The sequence below is a fragment of the Bufo gargarizans genome, chromosome 1, assembly GCF_014858855.1.
Source record: "Bufo gargarizans isolate SCDJY-AF-19 chromosome 1, ASM1485885v1, whole genome shotgun sequence".
In the NCBI taxonomy this organism is placed as follows: Eukaryota; Metazoa; Chordata; class Amphibia; order Anura; family Bufonidae; genus Bufo; species Bufo gargarizans.
The window spans coordinates 67637256-67665035 of NC_058080.1; the positions used below are offsets into that span (position 1 = coordinate 67637256).

The 27780-nt window shown below is 44.6% G+C and overlaps 1 protein-coding gene across 1 annotated transcript; it reads right to left on the reverse strand.

Moving 5' to 3' along the window:
• Window positions 1-231: 231 nt before the first annotated feature.
• LOC122928465 (protein S100-P-like) lies at window positions 232-3191 on the reverse strand. Its single transcript, XM_044281365.1, has 2 exons — window positions 2983-3191; window positions 232-424 (listed from the first exon to the last, which is right to left on the reverse strand). Exons 1-2 carry the CDS (start codon window positions 3118-3120, stop codon window positions 284-286), a joined length of 279 nt encoding a protein of 92 aa, XP_044137300.1. The 5' UTR covers window positions 3121-3191; the 3' UTR covers window positions 232-283.
• Between the last annotated feature and the right edge of the window lie 24589 nt (window positions 3192-27780).

Below are 27780 nucleotides of genomic sequence, written 5' to 3' on the forward strand. Positions count from 1 at the left end.
GAGTGTGGCAATGGGGAGAGGAAGAATTAGAAATGGTCCTCCGAGGGGCTAGGCCAATCCCTCAGTGCCCCAAGCATCTCTTTTGCATATAAATAATAATAGTCAGTTCTAGGTTTAGTAGAGTTGACCATGGTAACAGATACACTTTAATCCACACCCATTCTAAACCATCATGTATCATATATGTCCATATCAACCTGTTCATAACCCTACAAAAAAAAAAGAAACAAATGGAATATACTGAACTTTTATTCAAAGCCAGATTGATTGAAATAATTATTTTTTAGACGTTTATTGAAATCTTTCGTGCCCCAGTAAGGATAGCAGAAACTAATATTATAAATTCCTGAAAATCCACTTGAGCGTCTCCATCTTCATCCAGGTCCTTTAGAAGCTGGCCCCGCTCGTCTTTACTTTTCGCATTCTAGACCAAAAAATATAGAAAATGAATTAGAATCAGAGAAGCTCCTTGGTTCTTTGTACAATTGAAATAGTCAAGAAGGAACCGATAAACATGGACATTTACATAACAAAGACCTTAAAATGCGAAAATTAGAAATTTAGAAAATTCCCCTTACGCTACATGCCACCAGCATTAGACTCCAAAAATCCGACAATTTCAACCTAAATGATCATCTGGTGAAATTTAACAACGAACTCTTATTTTAATTGGCCGAAGTGAGACCATCATTATCTGAAAGAAGTCAGCCATGTTTGAAATTTTCGTCTGATACTTAGATGAAAGATCTTTTGTAAGAAAGATTGTTCATGGACAAAACATCTTTTTTCCAGAAAATTTTCCCGAATTTTTTTTTGTCCATTTCCCGGTTTAATTGAACACATATGACCAGTATGAACAAGTATAACTGCCAGACTAAAATGTTTATGACTTGCAGGAAGCAGACAGCTCTGTTCAAAGTGTAGTGTTTGTGCTGGGTTACTGCAGCTCTGTTTCACTTCAATGGAAGATGGGTTGCAGTAACCCGACATGGCCACTACACTTTGAACGGAGCTCTCTACTTCCTGCTCCATTCAAGCGCTAGTTCCAGCACCTGAGGCTGCAGGGAACAGCTGATTGGTGGAGGTGCAGGGTGTCAGACCCCCACCCATCAAATATTATTAACTTATTCTGAGAATAGATCATCAATATCTGGAGCTTGGTAAACCTCTTTAAAAGAAATATACCATTTAAAAAAAAAAATTGAAATTCTACAGCAAAGTTGAAATCTTATATATATTTGAGGAAATGCTGCTAAACAAAGGCTGCCTTTGTAGGACTCAGTTCTCAGTAGCCTTGAATTTTATGTATTAAATAATGAGAGAAAAGTACACAAATGCCTCATTTAGCATGTAGCATGGAAGTAGTACACATGCACTATTCAGTGCTGTCTCCTGCAGGAATGCAGGGATGAGATCATAGCATTAGCAGTAGATGTGCGATTCATTTCTTCTTTTCTCCCATTATTTAATGCATAGAATTCTGTCCCTGGATCTGCACTCCTTCCACTAGCCAGGTGATTTTAATTAGCCCAGTATTCTGTAGTAGGGGTTAAATTAGCCTATCGTGCTCTCAGTTGGAGTTCCTGTGAGCTTCAGAGCAGCTGTTCACATGGTGCGGTGCTGCACGGGGGCCACTGTGCTGTTTTTCTGGCTGGTTGGTGGGTAGCTTGGAGGTGGTTCACATGCGCTATTCAGTGCTGTCTCCTGCAGGAACGCAGGGATGAGATCATAGCATTAGCAGTGTATGTGCGATTCATTTCTTCTTTTCTTACATTATTTAATTCTCAGTAGCCTTGGACCAGCTTGTTCTCTGCTCAGTTTTTTCCACTAAAAACAGGAACAGATCCCCAAGAAGGGAACATATCAGAACTTTACAAAAGAAAGGGGTTTGGGAAATGTTTCCTTGTTCTATGGGAACTGTTCTAGTTTAGTAGAAAGCTCTGAGGCTTAGTGATTAGCACTACTGCCTGGTGGCACTGAGGGTCCTCTTCGACTGCCCGGACAGAACAAGCACCAATTGTCTATAAACACATTAATCGGCCATACTTACCAACCATTCTGTTGGTAATATCGGGACATGTAAGCCACGCCCCCGGGAATACATCGGCTCCACCTGGGAGCACCCACTTATGGGCAAACTTTTCGTTAATCTCACCCATTTTTATCCCGGGACTGTGGGAATTTGCCAGGACTGTGTCTAAATATCAGGGACAGTTCTGCCAAATTCAGGACAGTTTGCATCAAATCAGGACATTTGCTCTTTCATCGGTTGGTTGGGAGCACTATGAAGGTGCGGCCATACGTTGCAGCAGTGCTGCATTTTTGATGTGGCAAAAAATGCATAAAAATAATGCAGTTTTTGCAACAATGTAACGGCTTCTATGTTGCAAATCGCACACAGCAGGAGATCTCTGGATCCATGTGAGGTCCAGGACTGGTTCTAGCTTTATTATAAAGAGGTTGTACTAGATTATGTACGATTTTCATTTTTTACAGTATTCATTGGATAATCCCTTTAAAGGATGCAAAAAGTGACTGGAAAAGTTCTATATGGCAGAAGGTTCCAAACTGTGGCTTTAAAATTCAAAAATTTACAATAAAAAAAATTAAAATAAATAGAAAACACTATATTTCCATCAGCTGGACACTGAGGTACAGTTTCAGCATATAGCAGGTTATAGGTAACTTATAATAGATCGGCATGGTGCTTAAACGTACGGTAATACGACCCTAATACTTAACCCTATACATGAGGTTGTAGAATGCTCCGCCAGTCAGAGTATATAGACTGCTATAAACTCCAATTTGTATTCTGTTGAGGGATTCCTTCCTGAGTCATCACCCCTTCTATCCTGCAGCCGCCAGGAGACATTCTGTCACTATGGAATTGCTATTTTTGCGTTTCCCGATTATCTTCTATAGTATAATATAAATAATGGGTGATAGCTGTATACTTCTACTGTATGTAAGGCATCATCTTACCTTCATGAGTCCAGGCAGTTCCTTCTCCATCATAGTCTTCAAATTCCCTTTGGATAAAGTGTCTTTTTTGCCCTCAGTAGAGGCATATTGGTCAAAGACACCGATGATTTGATCGATTGCGGTTTCCAGCTGACTCATGTTTGGATGGGATATGAGCTTCTCGGCTTCTCCAGGCAGCTGCTAAAGGCAGAGTGAAGTACAAGGGATGGAGCTCCTGCTTATATACAGATCGTGGCTTTGTGCTCAGGGCACATATTTCTCAATAAGTAAATATTCTACAGGGTGTAACCTTCATACAACCTGTAATTGACTATCTCTGCAAGCATGCCCGACTGGTGGCTCAAAAATCCTCCACCCTTGAATGCTGAAGAAAAGTTACCATCCCCTGAGAGAGAAATTAGTACAGAATATAAAGACTGTGCGGCATCAAAATGAAGGATTGCTGGAAGACAGACAGTGGGGGACATTTATTAAAGCCTTTCTGGCGAAAAAATTGTTGCAAAGGGTATTCTTGCGACTATTTTAATGTCGCACAGGCATTTTTACGGCAAGTACACCAGATTGGTGGGATGGGGATGTGTTGGGGGCCTTGCCAGGGCCAGAACTTCAGCTCTGGCAAATGTACTACTTTTACATCTGGAAACAGGAGGTAAAGTAGACGAAAAACTACATCTGCCAGGATCTGGCGTAGTGTTTCAGACAGGCGAATGGACTGCCATATATGTGCCTAATTTATGACGTGGTGCATGCATCGACATAAATTAGCCATATACTACTAAGCAGGGGTGACAACTAAGACCGACATAAAAAGCCATCTTAGTAAATGTCCCGATTAAGTGCAAGTTTCGCCCAACTGCCGACCATGGCGTAAATCCAGCCCTGTGACTAGATATTGGCTCACGGCAAGTTAAAAAAAAGGACTTGTGACTATTTTTACAACTAAAATAGTTGCAAGTCCCCTAATACTTGACCCCCATTGTGTACGTATCTTGGAGAGACTGAACTGAAATTATCATTGGTTATGAACTGCCTAAATTTCCTCAGTAAAGGGATTGTTTGCTGTTCAACAAAACCGGCCACATCACTGCCATCACCTTCACTGCTCCACGACTGCATACTTACCAACATCTCAGTTGGTAAAATCGGGGAATATATGCACCGCCCAGGAACGGATGGACACGTACATTTATTGGCGGGGTTTGTGGTGTCCTGCCCATTTTCGGCCTGGGACAGCGCAAATTTGCCTGGACTGTCTCTGAAAATCAGGGACAGTCTTGGCAAATTCAGGGCAGTTGGCAACTATGCGATTACATGGCCCCAGGGAGCGTTAGATTGAGGACAGCCACAGTGAACCACTACAACTCCTATAATTGCCACAACTACCACTCCCCTTCTCCCAGCTCTCCACCATCTTGGTTCACTAAACTACATGCTACAAATAATATCGATAGGAACATTACTACTTAGCTACTGCTATAATGTAATTACCTATGTTATCCATAATTCAGACTCTCCAATACATTGCTATATTACCAGCTCTATTTTTGTGTGATTTTTGTATTTTTGCCTGTAGGTGTCGCTGTTTCCACTGCTGATGAATGAAAGCTGGTTGTAAATGAATGAAAAACATTAGGGGTCATTTACAAAGACCAGCTTTTTACGCCAATCTTTATTTTCTGGCAGAGAAAGTGCCTTATTTATGACAAGGCATCGTCATAAATTAGGCTCAGTGCCAGCAGTCCGTGTACCTGGAGTAATAAAGACTACAGCCCCTGACGGAGTAGATTTTACTCCTCTTTTATGCCTGTTTCAAGGAGTAAAAGATAGTAAATGTGTCGGGGATGAAGTCCCAGCCCCCACCACACCCATGTCACTCCCATGTGGCGAGAAGGGCACAAAAATGCCAGGAAATTGTTAGCGTCTGGCTCAATGTCCGGCCATTGCGGTCTAGCAGCAGGTGGGCACATCCTCACCGTCGGGGACAGGTGAAGAAGTCCTGCTGATGAGAAGAATCAATTTGTGAGAATCAATTCACTCATTTCTACACTGAATGGAGGTCATTTATGAATATTTTTACACCTAAAAATAATTTTTAGGTTTTTGGCCTAAAAATAGTCGCAAGACCCTTTTTTGGGGTCACGTTCCACATGGGTGACATGTTACTTCTACGTATAATATGAAGCACTTCAGTCACCTGTAGCAATTACAAGTCCACGCCAGGAGCTTTGCTTAACCCAGTACTACCAGTCTTTCAAACTTGCAGACTTGTGTGTTCTTTTTACCTCATTGTGCCAATATTGTATGTGAGTGAGCAATAGAAGTCATATAACAAAAACAAAGACAGGTGCACTCTGCGTTCTTAGTAACCCTCATACTGGTGTAAAATTGAGAGATTAGCCAACATATCCTGCTTGGAGGACATGTCTGAGCGCGAGCACCGCGCCAAGTTTTCTCAAGTAGCTCGGGATCTAACGCTGATCCTACCTGGGCCATATGGGCAATACCAGGAGCCAGTGGGCGAATTACAGGAGCGCAAGGTCCGACTCAAAGCAATCTCCCAGTAACCTCCAGCATAAGACCATGCATACAGTGGGAGGAGGGAGAGAGCTCTGAGCCCCACCCAAAACTGGCTGATATAGCCCGGGCCTGACGTGCACCAGAATGCTGCCTGTAGATGGAAATAAAGGCACATTCAGACTAGGAGTTTCTACATCTCCAAAAAAAGTGAATATACAAACTACAGATTGGCGTGGTATTAAAAAGCAGGAAGTGCTAAACCCCATATGCAGTGGTGCATCTATACCGGGGGAAGGGGGCAGATCCTGCACTTGTGGTCCGCTGCTAATGGCAATTCCCAGCAAAAATTCATACAATGGAGGATGCCGCAGCGGACCACAAGTACCACAATGGACATCCTACACAGGATAGCAAATGTGTGGATGTGATAAACAGTAAAAATAATTTAACCAAAACAAAGACAGGTGCACTCTGCGGTCTTACTAACCCTCATACTGGTGTAAAATTGAGAGATTAGCCAACATATCCTGCTTGGAGGACATGTATGAGCCCGAGGGCCGCGCCAAGATTTCTCAAGTAGCTCGGGACCTAACGCTAAACCCAGGGGCGTAGCTAGAAATGAATGGCCCCATAGCAAAAAAAAATATGGGCCCCCCCTCCCGGATCTCCCACCCCCACATACCTATCGGACCTCCTACCCCTTCCAGAGCTCCCACCCAAACACCCCTCCAGGACCTCCCACCCGAACATCCCCCTAAGTGTCGTCCACAGACCCCCCCCCTAAGTGTCGTCCAATAGATCCCCCCTTCAGTGTCGTCCACAGACCCCCCCTTCAGTGTCGTCCACAGATCCCCCCTTCAGTGTCCTCCACAGACCCCCCCTTCAGTGTCCTCCACAGATCCCCCTTCAGTGTCCTCCAAAGATCCCCCCCTTCAGTGTCCTCCACAGATCCCCCCTTCAGTGTCCTCCACAGACCCCCCCTTCAGTGTCCTCCACAAATCCCCCCTTCAGTGTCCTCCACAGATCCCCCCTTCAGTGTCCTCCACAGATCCCACCTTCAGTGTCCTCCACAAATCCCCCCCTAAGTGTCGTCCAATAGATCCCCCCTTCAGTGTCCTCCACAGACCCCCCCTTCAGTGTCCTCCACAGATCCCCCCTTCAGTGTCCTCCACAGACCCTCCCTTCAGTGTCGTCCACAGACCCCCCCTTCAGTGTCGTCCACAGACCCCCCCTTCAGTGTCGTCCACAGACCCCCCCTTCAGTGTCATCCACAGATCCCCCCCTTCAGTGTCCTCCACAGATCCCCCCCCTTCAGTGTCCTCCACAGATCCCCCCTTCAGTGTCCTCCACAGATCCCCCCTTCAGTGTCCTCCACAGATCCCCCCCTTCAGTGTCCTCCACAGATCCCCCCCTTCAGTGTCCTCCACAGATCCCCCCCTTCAGTGTCCTCCACAGATCCCCCCCCCTTCAGTGTCCTCCACAGATTCCCCCCCCCCACCACCACCACCACCAAGAGCCGCTTCCTACCTAATTTATTAACTGCACTTACTTGCCTCTGTGGAAATTGAAGAGAAGCGCCGTAATCTCGCACAGGCGCACTGGCAGAGGCCAGGAAGACGGTGCATGCACACTTCGATGCCTCTGCCGACTGCCAGTGCGCCTGTGCGAGATTACGGCGCTTCTCTTCAATTTCCACAGAGGCAAGTGCAGTGCGGTCTGCGGCGCTGGTGCCAGCCTGGCTCCACCTCCGCTACGCCCCCGTTCCGGCCCCCTCCACCGCGTCCGCCTACCTCATGTTCCGGCAGTGCCACTCACTGTCCTCTCCTGTCTCCTCCTTCCTTAGCTTCCGGCTTCCCCCCAGTCAGGCCCGAGCCGCGGACTACACTGGGCGGGCGGTCGGGCCTGGCTGCTGGCTGCCGCAGCCTGTGTCAGACTCAGTATATTAATAAAAAATAATAAATAAATGATGCGGTCCGGACGGGCCCCAAGTGGCGTAGGGCCCCATAGCCACTGCTATGGTTGCTATGGCGATCCCTACGCCACTGGCTAAACCTACCTGGGCCATATGGGCAATACCAGGACCAGTGGGCGAATTACAGGAGCGCAAGATCCGACACAAAGCAATCTCCCAGTAACCTCCAGCATGTGACCATGCATACAGTGGGAGGAGGGAGGGAGCTCTGAGCCCCACCCAAGACTGGCTTTGCCCTTTTCCTAGTTCAACCACATACCGATCATGTGTGTAGGATACTTAGTGAAGACAGCGCAAACAAATCGAACCCTCTAATCCAGGCGAAACGCACTACCAGACTCCACGTGGGACGCCGAAGCCTAGTCCGGGTAAGGCTACAATCGATCAATAATCGAAAGAGCTGCGTAGGGGAGAACAAAAAGAGGTAAGCGATTTTAGGTGCCGAAGAAAACGCGGGACGCCGCGTTAAGGCACAAGCTACCAGAGAATTTTCACCCCGCACGTAGGTTCCTTGACAGATTACCTCTGACATGGTATTAATCAACAGGAGGGTCTTCAGTATTTTTATTGAACATGATTTGAACTTTTTACCAGCACCTAGTAAGATTTGTACTTGGAATTATAAATTCGGATCAGCTACAACCCGAAAATTTGCCAGCGAATATCATAACAATCGAGATTATATTACTTTCTCCAATGAAAGTACTATATGTGCAAGACTGTTTTACTATTTTGTACACCATTTTTTCTGCAGATCATTGGACACCTGAAGCTACTATGTTTTTTTAATATCTTTTTATCTTTACTTATTTATATTTGAGACTGCTCCATCTTATCAATATTTATTAGCTTTACATTGTCGTACTAAGTATTTGTATACTTTTTATCCTGTGATTCTATTAATACACCTAATTTATTGATAACTAGGGATGAGCGAACCCGAACTGTATAGTTCGGGTTCGTACCGAATTTTGGGGTGTCCGTGACACGGACCCGAACCCGAACATTTTCGTAAAAGTCTGGGTTTGGGTTCGGTGTTCGTCGCTTTCTTGGCGCTTTTTGAAAGGCTGCAAAGCAGCCAATCAACAAGCGTCATACTACTTGCCCCAAGAGGCCATCACAGCCATGCCTACTATTGGCATGGCTGTGATTGGCCAGTGCAGCATGTGACCCAGCCTCTATTTAAGCTGGAGTCACGTAGCGCCGCACGTCACTGTGCTCTGATCAGTGTAGGGAGAGGATGCAGCTGCTGTTAGGGCGAGATTAGGCAGCGATTAACTCAGCAAAAACACTTAATGAAGTGATCGATCTACAGCTGTGGAACATTGAACTGCTGCTACTTAATTGCTCACTGTATTTAGGCTGCCCAGAGCGTTTTTATGTCACTTTTTTCTGGGGTGATCGGCGGCCATTTTGTGTCTTGTGGTGCGCCAGCACAAGCTGCCACCAAGTACATTTAACCATCAATAGTGTGGTTATTTTTTTGCTATATCCTACATCAGGGGCTTGGCTGTGCTTGCTATTTTATTGAGGGGTGAAATACAATTGCCAAAATAGCAGTACCCTAAATCTGGTGTTTCAGCTGTGGCCAGCCAATTGTAATACTGTCTGCTGTCTGGCAAAGGATATATTTTTGTTCTGGGTTGAAATACAATTCCCAACTTAGCAATTCCCTAAATCAGTGGTTTCTGCTGTATCAGGCCAAGTTTAAATCTATCCATAAAAGGGTATATTAGATTGAAGGTGCGGATAGGGTCATCCTCAATAACTTCACACGCTACCGTGCATTTCCAAGTCTAATTCTGTCCGTAAACGTATACCTGTCATCCAGCGCCTAAATAATAGGCCTAAAATTTATATTCAGCTAAATCTGTGTTTATTGCTGAGGCTGGTCAATTTATTTAGTGTCCGCCAAAGCACCGTTTTTGTTCTGGGTTGAAATACAATTCCCAACTTAGCAATTCCCTAAATCAGTGGTTTCTGCTGTATCAGGCCAACTTTAAATCTATCCATAAAGGGTATATTAGATTGAAGGTGCGGATAGTGTCATCCTCAATGTACTGTATAGCCATACTGTAAACTATATATGTGGAGCAAAATAATACAGAGAAAGGAGTAGTAAATAGATATAATAAATTAATACCAATTCAACATAGACCATAGGTGAATTTAAATGAAGGAGGAAAAATAAGTAGCTATAAGCCCCCATAAGAAAAAGGGAAAAATTATAGTAGAGTCCAAGTTGACCAATCCTATGAATGGACTATAGGGAAGCTACACTAGGATACATGAGAATATTATAGGTGGAATTATCACATATATTCACTAACCCAGTTAATTATAGTTCTCAATTCGGTGAAGGAAAGCAAGGTAGTATGGTAAATAAATCACTAGTAGCACTAATAATATAATAATAAAAATATTTAAAATTAATAATTTCTAAAAATCGTTTTAAAAAAAGAAGCAAAAAAAGTAATAATATAAAAATATAATACACATAATTAAAATAATATCAAAAAATCACAAAAAATTAATAATTATCAATAATAAAAAATATATGTACACAAAGAAGGAATTAGAAGTAAATACAATAGATAGAAGTAATAGTAACATCACCAAAATCATGATAATCACTAAAACAAAAATTCCACCACAACAAATAATAATAATAAAATAATATAATAAATATATAAAAAAATAATATAAAAAAATAAAAAATCCTCAATAATCTATAATATAATAATAACATAAATCATAATGCATGCACAGAACTTACCCTCGGAAACACGGCGACGTGAAAGGGAAAACCGGAACATCTGGAATTAGAGAGAAATGTTTTAGGGGTCTGAATATCCATTTAAAATCTATTAACATGGGAATGTTGAAGTAATTAATAATTAAGTAGCATGAATTAATATAATCAGGTATGGCCATACAATACTGAATGAACAGCCCCTATATAGAAAGAAGACTATAATAGCTAAAATAAATCAAGCAAGGGGTCTGAACATAGTGAATAGTAATGCAAGGGCATGAATCTAGAATCAAGAGCAGTGATAATGATTGAGACTCGCTCCAAGAGGGAGAGCAGGCGCAGTATAACTTACTAAGGAGGAAAAAGTTAAAGTACCGTGACATGAGCGGAGAGTAGAGTTGAGCGAACACCTGGATGTTCGGGTTCGAGAAGTTCGGCCGAACATCCCGGAAATGTTCGGGTTCGGGATCCGAACCCGATCCGAACTTCGTCCCGAACCCGAACCCCATTGAAGTCAATGGGGACCCAAACTTTTCGGCACTAAAAAGGCTGTAAAACAGCCCAGGAAAGAGCTAGAGGGCTGCAAAAGGCAGCAACATGTAGGTAAATCCCCTGCAAACAAATGTGGATAGGGAAATGAATTAAAATAAAAATTAAATAAATAAAAATTAACCAAAATCAATTGGAGAGAGGTTCCATAGCAGAGAATCTGGCTTCCCGTCACCCACCACTGGAACAGTCCATTCTCAGATATTTAGGCCCCGGCACCCAGGCAGAGGAGAGAGGTCCCGTAACAGAGAATCTGTCTTCATGTCAGCAGAGAATTAGTCTGCATGTCATAGCAGAGAATGAGGCTTCACGTCAGCCACCACTGCAACAGTCCATTGGCATATATTTAGGCCCAGCACCCAGGCAGAGGAGGGAGGTCCCGTAACAGAGAATCTGTCTTCATGTCAGCAGAGAATTAGTCTGCATGTCATAGCAGAGAATGAGGCTTCACGTCAGCCACCACTGCAACAGTCCATTGGCATATATTTAGGCCCAGCACACACACAGGCAGAGGAGAGAGGTCCCGTAACAGAGAATCTGGCTTCATGTCAGCAGAGAATCAGTCTGCATGTCATAGCAGAGAATGAGGCTTCACGTCAGCCACCACTGCAACAGTCCATTGGCATATATTTAGGCCCAGCACACACACAGGCAGAGGAGAGAGGTCCCGTAACAGAGGATCTGGCTTCATGTCAGCAGAGAATTAGTCTGCATGTCATAGCAGAGAATGAGGCTTCACGTCAGCCACCACTGCAACAGTCCATTGGCATATATTTAGGCCTAGCACACAGGCAGAGGAGAGAGGTCCAGTAACAGACAATCTGGCTTCATGTCAGCAGAGAATCAGTCTGCATGTCATAGCAGAGAATGAGGCTTCACGTCACCCACCACTGCAACAGTCCATTGGCATATATTTAGGCCTAGCACACAGGCAGAGCAGAGAGGTCCCGTAACAGACAATCTGGCTTCATGACAGCAGAGAATCAGTCTGCATGTCATAGCAGAGAATGAGGCTTCACGTCACCCACCACTGCAACAGTCCATTGGCATATATTTAGGCCTAGCACACAGGCAGAGCAGAGAGGTCCCGTAACAGACAATCTGGCTTCATGTCAGCAGAGAATCAGTCTGCATGTCATAGCAGAGAATGAGGCTTCACGTCAGCCACCACTGCAACAGTCCATTGGCATATATTTAGGCCCAGCACCCAGGCAGAGGAGGGAGGTCCCGTAACAGAGAATCTGTCTTCATGTCAGCAGAGAATTAGTCTGCATGTCATAGCAGAGAATGAGGCTTCACGTCAGCCACCACTGCAACAGTCCATTGGCATATATTTAGGCCCAGCACACACACAGGCAGAGGAGAGAGGTCCCGTAACAGACAATCTGGCTTCATGTCAGCAGAGAATTAGTCTGCATGTCATAGCAGAGAATGAGGCTTCACGTCAGCCACCACTGCAACAGTCCATTGGCATATATTTAGGCCCAGCACACACACAGGCAGAGGAGAGAGGTCCCGTAACAGAGAATCTGTCTTCATGTCAGCAGAGAATTAGTCTGCATGTCATAGCAGAGAATCAGGCTTCACGTCACCCACCACTGCAACAGTCCATTGGCATATATTTAGGCCCAGCACCCAGGCAGAGGAGGGAGGTCCCGTAACAGAGAATCTGTCTTCATGTCAGCAGAGAATTAGTCTGCATGTCATAGCAGAGAATGAGGCTTCACGTCAGCCACCACTGCAACAGTCCATTGGCATATATTTAGGCCCAGCACACACACAGGCAGAGGAGAGAGGTCCCGTAACAGAGAATCTGTCTTCATGTCAGCAGAGAATTAGTCTGCATGTCATAGCAGAGAATGAGGCTTCACGTCAGCCACCACTGCAACAGTCCATTGGCATATATTTAGGCCCAGCACACACACAGGCAGAGGAGAGAGGTCCCGTAACAGAGAATCTGTCTTCATGTCAGCAGAGAATTAGTCTGCATGTCATAGCAGAGAATGAGGCTTCACGTCACCCACCACTGCAACAGTCCATTGGCATATATTTAGGCCCAGCACCCAGGCAGAGGAGGGAGGTCCCGTAACAGAGAATCTGTCTTCATGTCAGCAGAGAATTAGTCTGCATGTCATAGCAGAGAATGAGGCTTCACGTCAGCCACCACTGCAACAGTCCATTGGCATATATTTAGGCCTAGCACACAGGCAGAGGAGAGGTTCATTCAACTTTGGGTAGCATCGCAATATAATGGTAAAATGAAAATAAAAATAGGATTGAATGAGGAAGTGCCCTGGAGTCCAATAATATATGGTTATGGGGAGGTAGTTAATGTCTAATCTGGACAAGGGACGGACAGGTCCTGTGGGATCCATGCCTGGTTCATTTTTATGAACGTCAGCTTGTCCACATTGGCTGTAGACAGGCGGCTGCGTTTGTCTGTAATGACGCCCCCTGCCGTGCTGAATACACGTTCAGACAAAACGCTGGCTGCCGGGCAGGCCAGCACCTCCAAGGCATAAAAGGCTAGCTCTGGCCACGTGGACAATTTAGAGACCCAGAAGTTGAATGGGGCCGAACCATCAGTCAGTACGTGGAGGGGTGTGCACACGTACTGTTCCACCATGTTAGTGAAATGTTGCCTCCTGCTAACACGTTGCGTATCAGGTGGTGGTGCAGTTAGCTGTGGCGTGTTGACAAAACTTTTCCACATCTCTGCCATGCTAACCCTGCCCTCAGAGGAGCTGGCCGTGACACAGCTGCCTTGGCGACCTCTTGCTCCTCCTCTGCCTTGGCCTTGGGCTTCCACTTGTTCCCCTGTGACATTTGGGAATGCTCTCAGTAGCGCGTCTACCAACGTGCGCTTGTACTCGCGCATCATCCTATCACGCTCCAGTGCAGGAAGTAAGGTGGGCACATTGTCTTTGTAGCGTGGATCCAGCAGGGTGGCAACCCAGTAGTCCGCACAGGTTAAAATGTGGGCAACTCTGCTGTCGTTGCGCAGGCACTGCAGCATGTAGTCGCTCATGTGTGCCAGGCTGCCCAGGGATAAGGACAAGCTGTCCTCTGTGGGAGGCGTATCGTCATCGTCCTGCCTTTCCCCCCAGCCACGCACCAGTGATGGACCCGAGCTGCGTTGGGTGCCACCCCGCTGTGACCATGCTTCATCCTCATCCTCCTCCACCTCCTCCTCATCCTCGTCCTCCTCGTCCTCCAGTAGTGGGCCCTGGCTGGCCACATTTGTACCTGGCCTCTGCTGTTGCCAAAAACCTCCCTCTGAGTCACTTCGAAGAGACTGGCCTGAAAGTGCTAAAAATGACCCCTCTTCCTCCTCCTCCTCCTCCTCCTCCTGGGCCACCTCCTCTTCCATCATCGCCCTAAGTGTTTTCTCAAGGAGACATAGAAGTGGTATTGTAACGCTGATAACGGTGTCATCGCCACTGGCCATGTTGGTGGAGTACTCGAAACAGCGCAACAGGGCACACAGGTCTCGCATGGAGGCCCAGTCATTGGTGGTGAAGTGGTGCTGTTCTGTAGTGCGACTGACCCGTGCGTGCTGCAGCTGAAACTCCACTATGGCCTGCTGCTGCTCGCACAGTCTGTCCAGCATGTGCAAGGTGGAGTTCCACCTGGTGGGCACGTCGCATATGAGGCGGTGAGCGGGAAGGCCGAAGTTACGCTGTAGCGCAGACAGGCGAGCAGCAGCAGGATGTGAACGCCGGAAGCGCGAACAGACGGCCCGCACTTTATGCAGCAGCTCTGACATGTCGGGGTAGTTGTGAATGAACTTCTGCACCACCAAATTCAGCACATGCGCCAAGCAAGGGATGTGCGTCAAATTGGCTAGTCCCAGAGCTGCAACGAGATTTCGCCCATTATCACACACCACCAGGCCGGGCTTGAGGCTCACCGGCAGCAACCACTCGTCGGTCTGTTGTTCTATACCCCGCCACAACTCCTGTGCGGTGTGGGGCCTGTCCCCCAAACATATGAGTTTCAGAATGGCCTGCTGACGTTTACCCCGGGCTGTGCTGAAGTTGGTGGTGAAGGTGTGTGGCTGACTGGATGAGCAGGTGGAAGAAGAGGAGGAGGAAGCCGAGAAGGAGGAGGTGGCAACAGGAGGCAAAGAATGTTGCCCTGCGATCCTTGGCGGCGGAAGGACGTGCGCCAAACAGCTCTCCGCCTGGGGCCCAGCTGCCACTACATTTACCCAGTGTGCAGTTAGGGAGATATAGCGTCCCTGGCCGTGCTTACTGGTCCACGTATCTGTGGTTAGGTGGACCTTGCCACAGATGGCGTTGCGCAGTGCACACTTGATTTTATCGGATACTTGGTTGTGCAGGGAAGGCACGGCTCTCTTGGAGAAGTAGTGCCGGCTGGGAACAACATACTGTGGGACAGCAAGCGACATGAGCTGTTTGAAGCTGTCTGTGTCCACCAGCCTAAATGACAGCATTTCATAGGCCAGTAGTTTAGAAATGCTGGCATTCAGGGCCAGGGATCGAGGGTGGCTAGGTGGGAATTTACGCTTTCTATCAAATGTTTGTGAGATGGAGAGCTGAACGCTGGCGTGTGACATGGTTGAGACGCTTGGTGACGGAGGTGGTGGTGGTGGTGGTGTTGGTGGTACATCCCCTGTTTGCTGGGCGGCAGGTGCCAACGTTCCTCCAGAGGCGGAGGAAGAGGCCGAGGCGGCAGCAGCAGAATAGGCCGAGGCGGCAGCAGCAGAAGAGGTAGCAGGGGGAGCCTGAGTGACTTCCTTGGTTTTAAGGTGTTTACTCCACTGCAGTTCATGCTTTGCATGCAGGTGCCTGGTCATGCAGGTTGTGCTCAGGTTCAGAACGTTAATGCCTCGCTTCAGGCTCTGATGGCACAGCGTGCAAACCACTCGGGTCTTGTCGTCAGCACATTGTTTGAAGAAGTGCCATGCCAGGGAACTCCTTGAAGCTGCCTTTGGGGTGCTCGGTCCCAGATGGCGGCGGTCAGTAGCAGGCGGAGTCTCTTGGCGGCGGGTGTTCTGCTTTTGCCCACTGCTCCCTCTTTTGCTACGCTGTTGGCTCGGTCTCACCACTGCCTCTTCCTCCGAACTGTGAAAGTCAGTGGCACGACCTTCATTCCATGTGGGGTCTAGGACCTCATCGTCCCCTGCATCGTCTTCCACCCAGTCTTGATCCCTGACCTCCTGTTCAGTCTGCACACTGCAGAAAGACGCAGCAGTTGGCACCTGTGTTTCGTCATCATCAGAGACATGCTGAGGTGGTATTCCCATGTCCTCATCATCAGGAAACATAAGTGGTTGTGCGTCAGTGCATTCTATGTCTTTCACCGCTGGGGAAGGGCTAGGTGGATGCCCTTGGGAAACCCTGCCAGCGGAGTCTTCAAACAGCATAAGAGACTGCTGCATAACTTGAGGCTGAGACAGTTTCCCTGGTATGCATGGGGGTGATGTGACAGACTGATGGGGTTGGTTTTCAGGCGCCATCTGTGCGCTTTCTGCAGAAGACTGGGTGGGAGATAATGTGAACGTGCTGGATCCACTGTCGGCCACCCAATTGACTAATGCCTGTACCTGCTCAGGCCTTACCATCCTTAGAACGGCATTGGGCCCCACCATATATCGCTGTAAATTCTGGCGGCTACTGGGACCTGAGGTAGTTGGTACACTAGGACGTGTGGATGTGGCAGAACGGCCACGTCCTCTCCCAGCACCAGAGGGTCCACTAACACCACCACGACCATGTCCACGTCCGCGTCCCTTACTAGATGTTTTTCTCATTGTTATGGTTCACCACAACAACAAATATATTATTTGGCCCAATGTATTGTATTCAAATTCAGCGGGATATAAATTTGAGGCCTAGTATTTAGGCGCTGGGTGACCGGTATGGATTTAGTGACAGAATTAGACTTGGAAATGCACAGAAGCGTGTGTGTGAAGTTATTCTGAATGACCCTATGTGCACCTTGAATATTATATACCCTTTTTGGGATAGATTTCAAATAGCTCTGATATAGCAGGAACCACTAAATTATGAAATTGCTAAATTGGGAATTGTACTTCAACCCAGAACAAAAAATGTGCTTTGACGGACACTAAATAACTTTCCCAGCCACAACAGGACAGCGGTAAGGAGAGATTTAGCAGGATATAAATTTGAGGCCTAGTATTTAGGCGCTGGGTGACAGGTATGGGTTTAGTGACAGAATTAGACTTGGAAATACACAGTAGCGGGTGTGTGTGAAGTTATTCTGAATGACCCAATGTGCACCTTGAATATTATATACCCTTTTAGGGATAGATTTCAAATAGCTCTGATATAGCAGAAACCACTAAATTATGAAATTGTTAAATTGGGAATTGTATTTAAACCCAGAACAAAAAATGTGCTTTGACGGACACTAAATAACTTTCCCAGCCACAACAGGACAGCGTTAACGAGAGATTTAGCAGGATATAAATTTGAGGCCTAGTATTTAGGCGCTGGGTGACAGGTATGGGTTTAGTGACAGAATTAGACTTGGAAATGCACAGTAGCGGGTGTGTGAAGTTATTCTGAATGACCCAATGTGCACCTTGAATATTATATACCCTTTTAGGGATAGATTTCAAATAGCTCTGATATAGCAGAAACGACTAAATTATGAAATTGCTAAATTGGGAATTGTATTTCAACCCAGAACAAAAAATGTGCTTTGACGGACACTAAATAACTTTCCCAGCCACAACAGGACAGCGGTAACGAGAGATTTAGCGGGATATAAATTTGAGGCCTAGTATTTAGGCGCTGGGTGACAGGTATGGGTTTAGTGACAGAATTAGACTTGGAAATGCACAGTAGCGGGTGTGTGTGAAGTTATTCTGAATGACCCTATGTGCACCTTGAATATTATATACCCTTTTAGGGATAGATTTCAAATAGCTCTGATATAGCAGAAACCACTAAATTATGAAATTGCTAAATTGGGAATTGTATTTCAACCCAGAACAAGAAATGTGCTTGAACGGACACTAAATAACTCGCCCAGCTACAGCACTAGGGACAGATTTAGCTGGATATAAATTTGAGGCCTAGTATTTAGGCGCTGGGTGACAGGTATGGGTTTAGTGCCAGAATTAGACTTGGAAATACACAGTAGCGGGTGTGTGTGAAGTTATTCTGAATGACCCAATGTGCACCTTGAATATTATATACCCTTTTAGGGATAGATTTCAAATAGCTCTGATATAGCAGAAACCACTAAATTATGAAATTGCTAAATTGGGAATTGTATTTCAACCCAGAACAAGAAATGTGCTTGAACGGACACTAAATAACTCGCCCAGCTACAGCACTAAGGACAGATTTAGCGGGATATAAATTTGAGGCCTAGTATTTAGGCGCTGGGTGACAGGTATGGGTTTAGTGCCAGAATTAGACTTGGAAATACACAGTAGCGGGTGTGTGTGAAGTTATTCTGAATGACCCAATGTGCACCTTGAATATTATATACCCTTTTAGGGATAGATTTCAAATAGCTCTGATATAGCAGAAACCACTAAATTATGAAATTGCTAAATTGGGAATTGTATTTCAACCCAGAACAAGAAATGTGCTTGAACGGACACTAAATAACTCGCCCAGCTACAGCACTAAGGACAGATTTAGCGGGATATAAATTTGAGGCCTAGTATTTAGGCGCTGGGTGACAGGTATGGGTTTAGTGCCAGAATTAGACTTGGAAATACACAGTAGCGGGTGTGTGTGAAGTTATTCTGAATGACCCAATGTGCACCTTGAATATTATATACCCTTTTAGGGATAGATTTCAAATAGCTCTGATATAGCAGAAACCACTAAATTATGAAATTGCTAAATTGGGAATTGTATTTCAACCCAGAACAAGAAATGTGCTTGAACGGACACTAAATAACTCGCCCAGCTACAGCACTAAGGACAGATTTAGCGGGATATAAATTTGAGGCCTAGTATTTAGGCGCTGGGTGACAGGTATGGGTTTAGTGACAGAATTAGACTTGGAAATACACAGTAGCGGGTGTGTGTGAAGTTATTCTGAATGACCCAATGTGCACCTTGAATATTATATACCCTTTTAGGGATAGATTTCAAATAGCTCTGATATAGCAGAAACCACTAAATTATGAAATTGCTAAATTGGGAATTGTATTTCAACCCAGAACAAGAAATGTGCTTGAACGGACACTAAATAACTCGCCCAGCTACAGCACTAAGGGACAGATTTAGCGGGATATAAATTTGAGGCCTAGTATTTAGGCGCTGGGTGACAGGTATGGGTTTAGTGCCAGAATTAGACTTGGAAATACACAGTAGCGGGTGTGTGTGAAGTTATTCTGAATGACCCAATGTGCACCTTGAATATTATATACCCTTTTAGGGATAGATTTCAAATAGCTCTGATATAGCAGAAACCACTAAATTATGAAATTGCTAAATTGGGAATTGTATTTCAACCCAGAACAAGAAATGTGCTTGAACGGACACTAAATAACTCGCCCAGCTACAGCACTAAGGACAGATTTAGCGGGATATAAATTTGAGGCCTAGTATTTAGGCGCTGGGTGACAGGTATGGGTTTAGTGCCAGAATTAGACTTGGAAATACACAGTAGCGGGTGTGTGTGAAGTTATTCTGAATGACCCAATGTGCACCTTGAATATTATATACCCTTTTAGGGATAGATTTCAAATAGCTCTGATATAGCAGAAACCACTAAATTATGAAATTGCTAAATTGGGAATTGTATTTCAACCCAGAACAAGAAATGTGCTTGAACGGACACTAAATAACTCGCCCAGCTACAGCACTAGGGACAGATTTAGCGGGATATAAATTTGAGGCCTAGTATTTAGGCGCTGGGTGACAGGTATGGGTTTAGTGACAGAATTAGACTTGGAAATACACAGTAGCGGGTGTGTGTGAAGTTATTCTGAATGACCCAATGTGCACCTTGAATATTATATACCCTTTTAGGGATAGATTTCAAATAGCTCTGATATAGCAGAAACCACTAAATTATGAAATTGCTAAATTGGGAATTGTATTTCAACCCAGAACAAGAAATGTGCTTGAACGGACACTAAATAACTCGCCCAGCTACAGCACTAAGGACAGATTTAGCGGGATATAAATTTGAGGCCTAGTATTTAGGCGCTGGGTGACAGGTATGGGTTTAGTGCCAGAATTAGACTTGGAAATACACAGTAGCGGGTGTGTGTGAAGTTATTCTGAATGACCCAATGTGCACCTTGAATATTATATACCCTTTTAGGGATAGATTTCAAATAGCTCTGATATAGCAGAAACCACTAAATTATGAAATTGCTAAATTGGGAATTGTATTTCAACCCAGAACAAGAAATGTGCTTGAACGGACACTAAATAACTCGCCCAGCTACAGCACTAAGGACAGATTTAGCGGGATATAAATTTGAGGCCTAGTATTTAGGCGCTGGGTGACAGGTATGGGTTTAGTGCCAGAATTAGACTTGGAAATACACAGTAGCGGGTGTGTGTGAAGTTATTCTGAATGACCCAATGTGCACCTTGAATATTATATACCCTTTTAGGGATAGATTTCAAATAGCTCTGATATAGCAGAAACCACTAAATTATGAAATTGCTAAATTGGGAATTGTATTTCAACCCAGAACAAGAAATGTGCTTGAACGGACACTAAATAACTCGCCCAGCTACAGCACTAAGGACAGATTTAGCGGGATATAAATTTGAGGCCTAGTATTTAGGCGCTGGGTGACAGGTATGGGTTTAGTGCCAGAATTAGACTTGGAAATACACAGTAGCGGGTGTGTGTGAAGTTATTCTGAATGACCCAATGTGCACCTTGAATATTATATACCCTTTTAGGGATAGATTTCAAATAGCTCTGATATAGCAGAAACCACTAAATTATGAAATTGCTAAATTGGGAATTGTATTTCAACCCAGAACAAGAAATGTGCTTGAACGGACACTAAATAACTCGCCCAGCTACAGCACTAAGGACAGATTTAGCGGGATATAAATTTGAGGCCTAGTATTTAGGCGCTGGGTGACAGGTATGGGTTTAGTGCCAGAATTAGACTTGGAAATACACAGTAGCGGGTGTGTGTGAAGTTATTCTGAATGACCCAATGTGCACCTTGAATATTATATACCCTTTTAGGGATAGATTTCAAATAGCTCTGATATAGCAGAAACCACTAAATTATGAAATTGCTAAATTGGGAATTGTATTTCAACCCAGAACAAGAAATGTGCTTGAACGGACACTAAATAACTCGCCCAGCTACAGCACTAAGGACAGATTTAGCGGGATATAAATTTGAGGCCTAGTATTTAGGCGCTGGGTGACAGGTATGGGTTTAGTGCCAGAATTAGACTTGGAAATACACAGTAGCGGGTGTGTGTGAAGTTATTCTGAATGACCCAATGTGCACCTTGAATATTATATACCCTTTTAGGGATAGATTTCAAATAGCTCTGATATAGCAGAAACCACTAAATTATGAAATTGCTAAATTGGGAATTGTATTTCAACCCAGAACAAGAAATGTGCTTGAACGGACACTAAATAACTCGCCCAGCTACAGCACTAAGGACAGATTTAGCGGGATATAAATTTGAGGCCTAGTATTTAGGCGCTGGGTGACAGGTATGGGTTTAGTGCCAGAATTAGACTTGGAAATACACAGTAGCGGGTGTGTGTGAAGTTATTCTGAATGACCCAATGTGCACCTTGAATATTATATACCCTTTTAGGGATAGATTTCAAATAGCTCTGATATAGCAGAAACCACTAAATTATGAAATTGCTAAATTGGGAATTGTATTTCAACCCAGAACAAGAAATGTGCTTGAACGGACACTAAATAACTCGCCCAGCTACAGCACTAAGGACAGATTTAGCGGGATATAAATTTGAGGCCTAGTATTTAGGCGCTGGGTGACAGGTATGGGTTTAGTGCCAGAATTAGACTTGGAAATACACAGTAGCGGGTGTGTGTGAAGTTATTCTGAATGACCCAATGTGCACCTTGAATATTATATACCCTTTTAGGGATAGATTTCAAATAGCTCTGATATAGCAGAAACCACTAAATTATGAAATTGCTAAATTGGGAATTGTATTTCAACCCAGAACAAGAAATGTGCTTGAACGGACACTAAATAACTCGCCCAGCTACAGCACTAAGGACAGATTTAGCGGGATATAAATTTGAGGCCTAGTATTTAGGCGCTGGGTGACAGGTATGGGTTTAGTGCCAGAATTAGACTTGGAAATACACAGTAGCGGGTGTGTGTGAAGTTATTCTGAATGACCCAATGTGCACCTTGAATATTATATACCCTTTTAGGGATAGATTTCAAATAGCTCTGATATAGCAGAAACCACTAAATTATGAAATTGCTAAATTGGGAATTGTATTTCAACCCAGAACAAGAAATGTGCTTGAACGGACACTAAATAACTCGCCCAGCTACAGCACTAAGGACAGATTTAGCGGGATATAAATTTGAGGCCTAGTATTTAGGCGCTGGGTGACAGGTATGGGTTTAGTGCCAGAATTAGACTTGGAAATACACAGTAGCGGGTGTGTGTGAAGTTATTCTGAATGACCCAATGTGCACCTTGAATATTATATACCCTTTTAGGGATAGATTTCAAATAGCTCTGATATAGCAGAAACCACTAAATTATGAAATTGCTAAATTGGGAATTGTATTTCAACCCAGAACAAGAAATGTGCTTGAACGGACACTAAATAACTCGCCCAGCTACAGCACTAAGGACAGATTTAGCGGGATATAAATTTGAGGCCTAGTATTTAGGCGCTGGGTGACAGGTATGGGTTTAGTGCCAGAATTAGACTTGGAAATACACAGTAGCGGGTGTGTGTGAAGTTATTCTGAATGACCCAATGTGCACCTTGAATATTATATACCCTTTTAGGGATAGATTTCAAATAGCTCTGATATAGCAGAAACCACTAAATTATGAAATTGCTAAATTGGGAATTGTATTTCAACCCAGAACAAGAAATGTGCTTGAACGGACACTAAATAACTCGCCCAGCTACAGCACTAAGGACAGATTTAGCGGGATATAAATTTGAGGCCTAGTATTTAGGCGCTGGGTGACAGGTATGGGTTTAGTGACAGAATTAGACTTGGAAATACACAGTAGCGGGTGTGTGTGAAGTTATTCTGAATGACCCAATGTGCACCTTGAATATTATATACCCTTTTAGGGATAGATTTCAAATAGCTCTGATATAGCAGAAACCACTAAATTATGAAATTGCTAAATTGGGAATTGTATTTCAACCCAGAACAAGAAATGTGCTTGAACGGACACTAAATAACTCGCCCAGCTACAGCACTAGGGACAGATTTAGCGGGATATAAATTTGAGGCCTAGTATTTAGGCGCTGGGTGACAGGTATGGGTTTAGTGCCAGAATTAGACTTGGAAATACACAGTAGCGGGTGTGTGTGAAGTTATTCTGAATGACCCAATGTGCACCTTGAATATTATATACCCTTTTAGGGATAGATTTCAAATAGCTCTGATATAGCAGAAACCACTAAATTATGAAATTGCTAAATTGGGAATTGTATTTCAACCCAGAACAAGAAATGTGCTTGAACGGACACTAAATAACTCGCCCAGCTACAGCACTAGGGACAGATTTAGCGGGATATAAATTTGAGGCCTAGTATTTAGGCGCTGGGTGACAGGTATGGGTTTAGTGACAGAATTAGACTTGGAAATACACAGTAGCGGGTGTGTGTGAAGTTATTCTGAATGACCCAATGTGCACCTTGAATATTATATACCCTTTTAGGGATAGATTTCAAATAGCTCTGATATAGCAGAAACCACTAAATTATGAAATTGCTAAATTGGGAATTGTATTTCAACCCAGAACAAGAAATGTGCTTGAACGGACACTAAATAACTCGCCCAGCTACAGCACTAAGGACAGATTTAGCGGGATATAAATTTGAGGCCTAGTATTTAGGCGCTGGGTGACAGGTATGGGTTTAGTGACAGAATTAGACTTGGAAATACACAGTAGCGGGTGTGTGTGAAGTTATTCTGAATGACCCAATGTGCACCTTGAATATTATATACCCTTTTAGGGATAGATTTCAAATAGCTCTGATATAGCAGAAACCACTAAATTATGAAATTGCTAAATTGGGAATTGTATTTCAACCCAGAACAAGAAATGTGCTTGAACGGACACTAAATAACTCGCCCAGCTACAGCACTAAGGACAGATTTAGCGGGATATAAATTTGAGGCCTAGTATTTAGGCGCTGGGTGACAGGTATGGGTTTAGTGCCAGAATTAGACTTGGAAATACACAGTAGCGGGTGTGTGTGAAGTTATTCTGAATGACCCAATGTGCACCTTGAATATTATATACCCTTTTAGGGATAGATTTCAAATAGCTCTGATATAGCAGAAACCACTAAATTATGAAATTGCTAAATTGGGAATTGTATTTCAACCCAGAACAAGAAATGTGCTTGAACGGACACTAAATAACTCGCCCAGCTACAGCACTAAGGACAGATTTAGCGGGATATAAATTTGAGGCCTAGTATTTAGGCGCTGGGTGACAGGTATGGGTTTAGTGCCAGAATTAGACTTGGAAATACACAGTAGCGGGTGTGTGTGAAGTTATTCTGAATGACCCAATGTGCACCTTGAATATTATATACCCTTTTAGGGATAGATTTCAAATAGCTCTGATATAGCAGAAACCACTAAATTATGAAATTGCTAAATTGGGAATTGTATTTCAACCCAGAACAAGAAATGTGCTTGAACGGACACTAAATAACTCGCCCAGCTACAGCACTAGGGACAGATTTAGCTGGATATAAATTTGAGGCCTAGTATTTAGGCGCTGGGTGACAGGTATGGGTTTAGTGCCAGAATTAGACTTGGAAATACACAGTAGCGGGTGTGTGTGAAGTTATTCTGAATGACCCAATGTGCACCTTGAATATTATATACCCTTTTAGGGATAGATTTCAAATAGCTCTGATATAGCAGAAACCACTAAATTATGAAATTGCTAAATTGGGAATTGTATTTCAACCCAGAACAAGAAATGTGCTTGAACGGACACTAAATAACTCGCCCAGCTACAGCACTAAGGACAGATTTAGCGGGATATAAATTTGAGGCCTAGTATTTAGGCGCTGGGTGACCGGTATGGATTTAGTGACAGAATTAGACTGGGATATGGCCAAAAAATAAACAGACTATTGCTGGTTAAATGCACTTGGTGTGACAGCTTCACCCTGATGTAGGCTTTAGCCAAAAAACAACCACACCATTGAGGGTTAAATGCACTTGGTGACAGGCGCAGCTTGCCCCTGATTTAGTATATGGCCAAAAAATGAACAGACTATTGCTGGTTAAATGCACTTGGTGTGACAGCTTCACCCTGATGTAGGCTTTAGCCAAAAAACAACCACACCATTGAGGGTTAAATGCACTTGGTGACAGGCGCAGCTTGCCCCTGATTTTGTATATGGCCAAAAAATGAACAGACTATTGCTGGTTAAATGCACTTGGTGTGACAGCTTCACCCTGATGTAGGCTTTAGCCAAAAAACAACCACACCATTGAGGGTTAAATGCACTTGGTCGCAGCTTGTGCTGGCGCACCACAAGACACAAAATGGCCGCCGATCACCCCAGAAAAATGTGACTGACAAACGGTCTGGGCAGCCTAAAAACAGTGAGCAATTGAGGATCAGCAGCTCAATGATCCACAGCTGCAGATCGATCAGTTAATCAAGTCCTTTGGAGGAGTTAATCTGCCTAATCTCGCCCTACTGTCGCAGCCGCAACCTCTCCCTACGCTAATCAGAGCAGAGTGACGGGCGGCGCTATGTGACTCCAGCTTAAATAGAGGCTGGGTCACATGGTGCTCTGGCCAATCACAGCCATGCCAATAGTAGGCATGGCTGTGATGGCCTCTTGGGGCAAGTAGTATGACGCTTGTTGATTGGCTGCTTTGCAGCCTTTCAAAAAGCGCCAAGAAAGCGTCACAAAAGCGCGAAGAAAGCGACGAACACCGAACCCGAACCCGGACTTTTACGAAAATGTCCGGGTTCGGGTCCGTGTCACGGACACCCCAAAATTCGGTACGAACCCGAACTATACAGTTCGAGTTCGCTCATCCCTAGTAGAGAACACTCTACTCGCTTCTGATAGATACACCTTTGTAGCAGGTTGATTAGACAGGAAACTAGCCATATTCACTCTTGTTCTACCTTCTTGCGTTCTTTCTGAGGTTCGTATTTCTGGGGAGTCATTATTAGGGGTTTTCCCCCTTTTACTAAATCTATGTTATTTTACACAAATCTCCCTAACACGTGTTGGGACTTGGTTCAAATATTATTTACAATTGGCCACTCGGGCTATCAGTGTCCCTTGGTTTACACGTGTTACTAATACTAAAAAATAACTTTTATTACTTCTCCTTAAAATATTTGCTTAGAACTCTATATTTTCCTATAATTAAAATTATCAGCGTAGCCTGCCTGCCTGCCTGCCTGTTAATATGCTCACAATGTAATCAGTGATTTTCAAATTCGTCCACTAGGTGGCTCTATGCATCTACAGCAGCTTATTTCATGCGTCCTTTATTATACAGGCGTCTCTCTGTTAATATACTACACGCTGTTAGTCCCACAGCGTCTCACTACTGTGCCACCTACTTGGACTGATCACCCATCTTGATATCTCTCTCATACATAAATTGAGGCAAGGCTACCGCTGGCTAAGATGCTAAGTTCACTAGCTGCCCCCCGACATGTTTCGCCAACCAGGCGTCTTCAGGGGTTTGGGCAGAGGACTGGGTGTTGGGGGCGGAGCCAGGTTTATAAAACCTCCCTTCTCTCGTCATTGCCGTATTGACCAATAAGCTTCTTCCTAAGTGTGGGCATTTGTTTTTGACCAGTCGCAGCGCCTCTACTGAATAATCCCAGGTATTAGCTCCTCCCCTGTCTTTCTGACTCATTGGGCTTTGACCTGCGCCGTGCGGGATGCGCTGATAGTATCATTTCGGCTCACATTGCCTTTACCGCGCATGTCTTGGGGCTCCTTCCTGGTTTCACTTCGTGACGATCATATCGCTGCGTCCTGTCTTCTTTTTATGATGTGTGAGCGGTGCGACTCCTGGTGTATGACCTCTCCGCTAGGGATGAGCGAACTCGAACTGTATAGTTCGGGTTCGTACCGAATTTTGGGGTGTCCGTGACACGGACCCGAACCCGGACATTTTCGTAAAAGTCCGGGTTCGGGTTCGGTGTTCGTCGCTTTCTTCGCGCTTTTGTGACGCTTTCTTGGCGCTTTTTGAAAGGCTGCAAAGCAGCCAATCAACAAGCGTCATACTACTTGCCCCAAGAGGCCATCACAGCCATGCCTACTATTGGCATGGCTGTGATTGGCCAGAGCACCATGTGACCCAGCCTCTATTTAAGCTGGAGTCACATAGCGCCGCCCGTCACTCTGCTCTGATTAGCGTAGGGAGAGGTTGCGGCTGCGACAGTAGGGCGAGATTAGGCAGATTAACTCCTCCAAAGGACTTGATTAACTGATCGATCTGCAGCTGTGGATCATTGAGCTGCTGATCCTCAATTGCTCACTGTTTTTAGGCTGCCCAGACCGTTTGTCAGTCACATTTTTCTGGGGTGATCGGCGGCCATTTTGTGTCTTGTGGTGCGCCAGCACAAGCTGCGACCAAGTGCATTTAACCCTCAATGGTGTGGTTGTTTTTGGGCTAAAGCCTACATCAGGGTGAAGCTGTCACACCAAGTGCATTTAACCAGCAATAGTCTGTTCATTTTTTGGCCATATACAAAATCAGGGGCAAGCTGCGCCTGTCACCAAGTGCATTTAACCCTCAATGGTGTGGTTGTTTTTTGGCTAAAGCCTACATCAGGGTGAAGCTGTCAC

Coding starts and splice junctions, on each gene's coding strand:
- LOC122928465 (XM_044281365.1), bottom strand. CDS start 3,120: ATGAGTCAGCTGGAAACCGCAATCGATCAAATCATCGGTGTCTTTGAC. Junction 425..2,982: donor AACTGCCTGGACTCATGAAG/GTAAGATGATGC, acceptor TTTTTGGTCTAG/AATGCGAAAAGTAAAGACGA.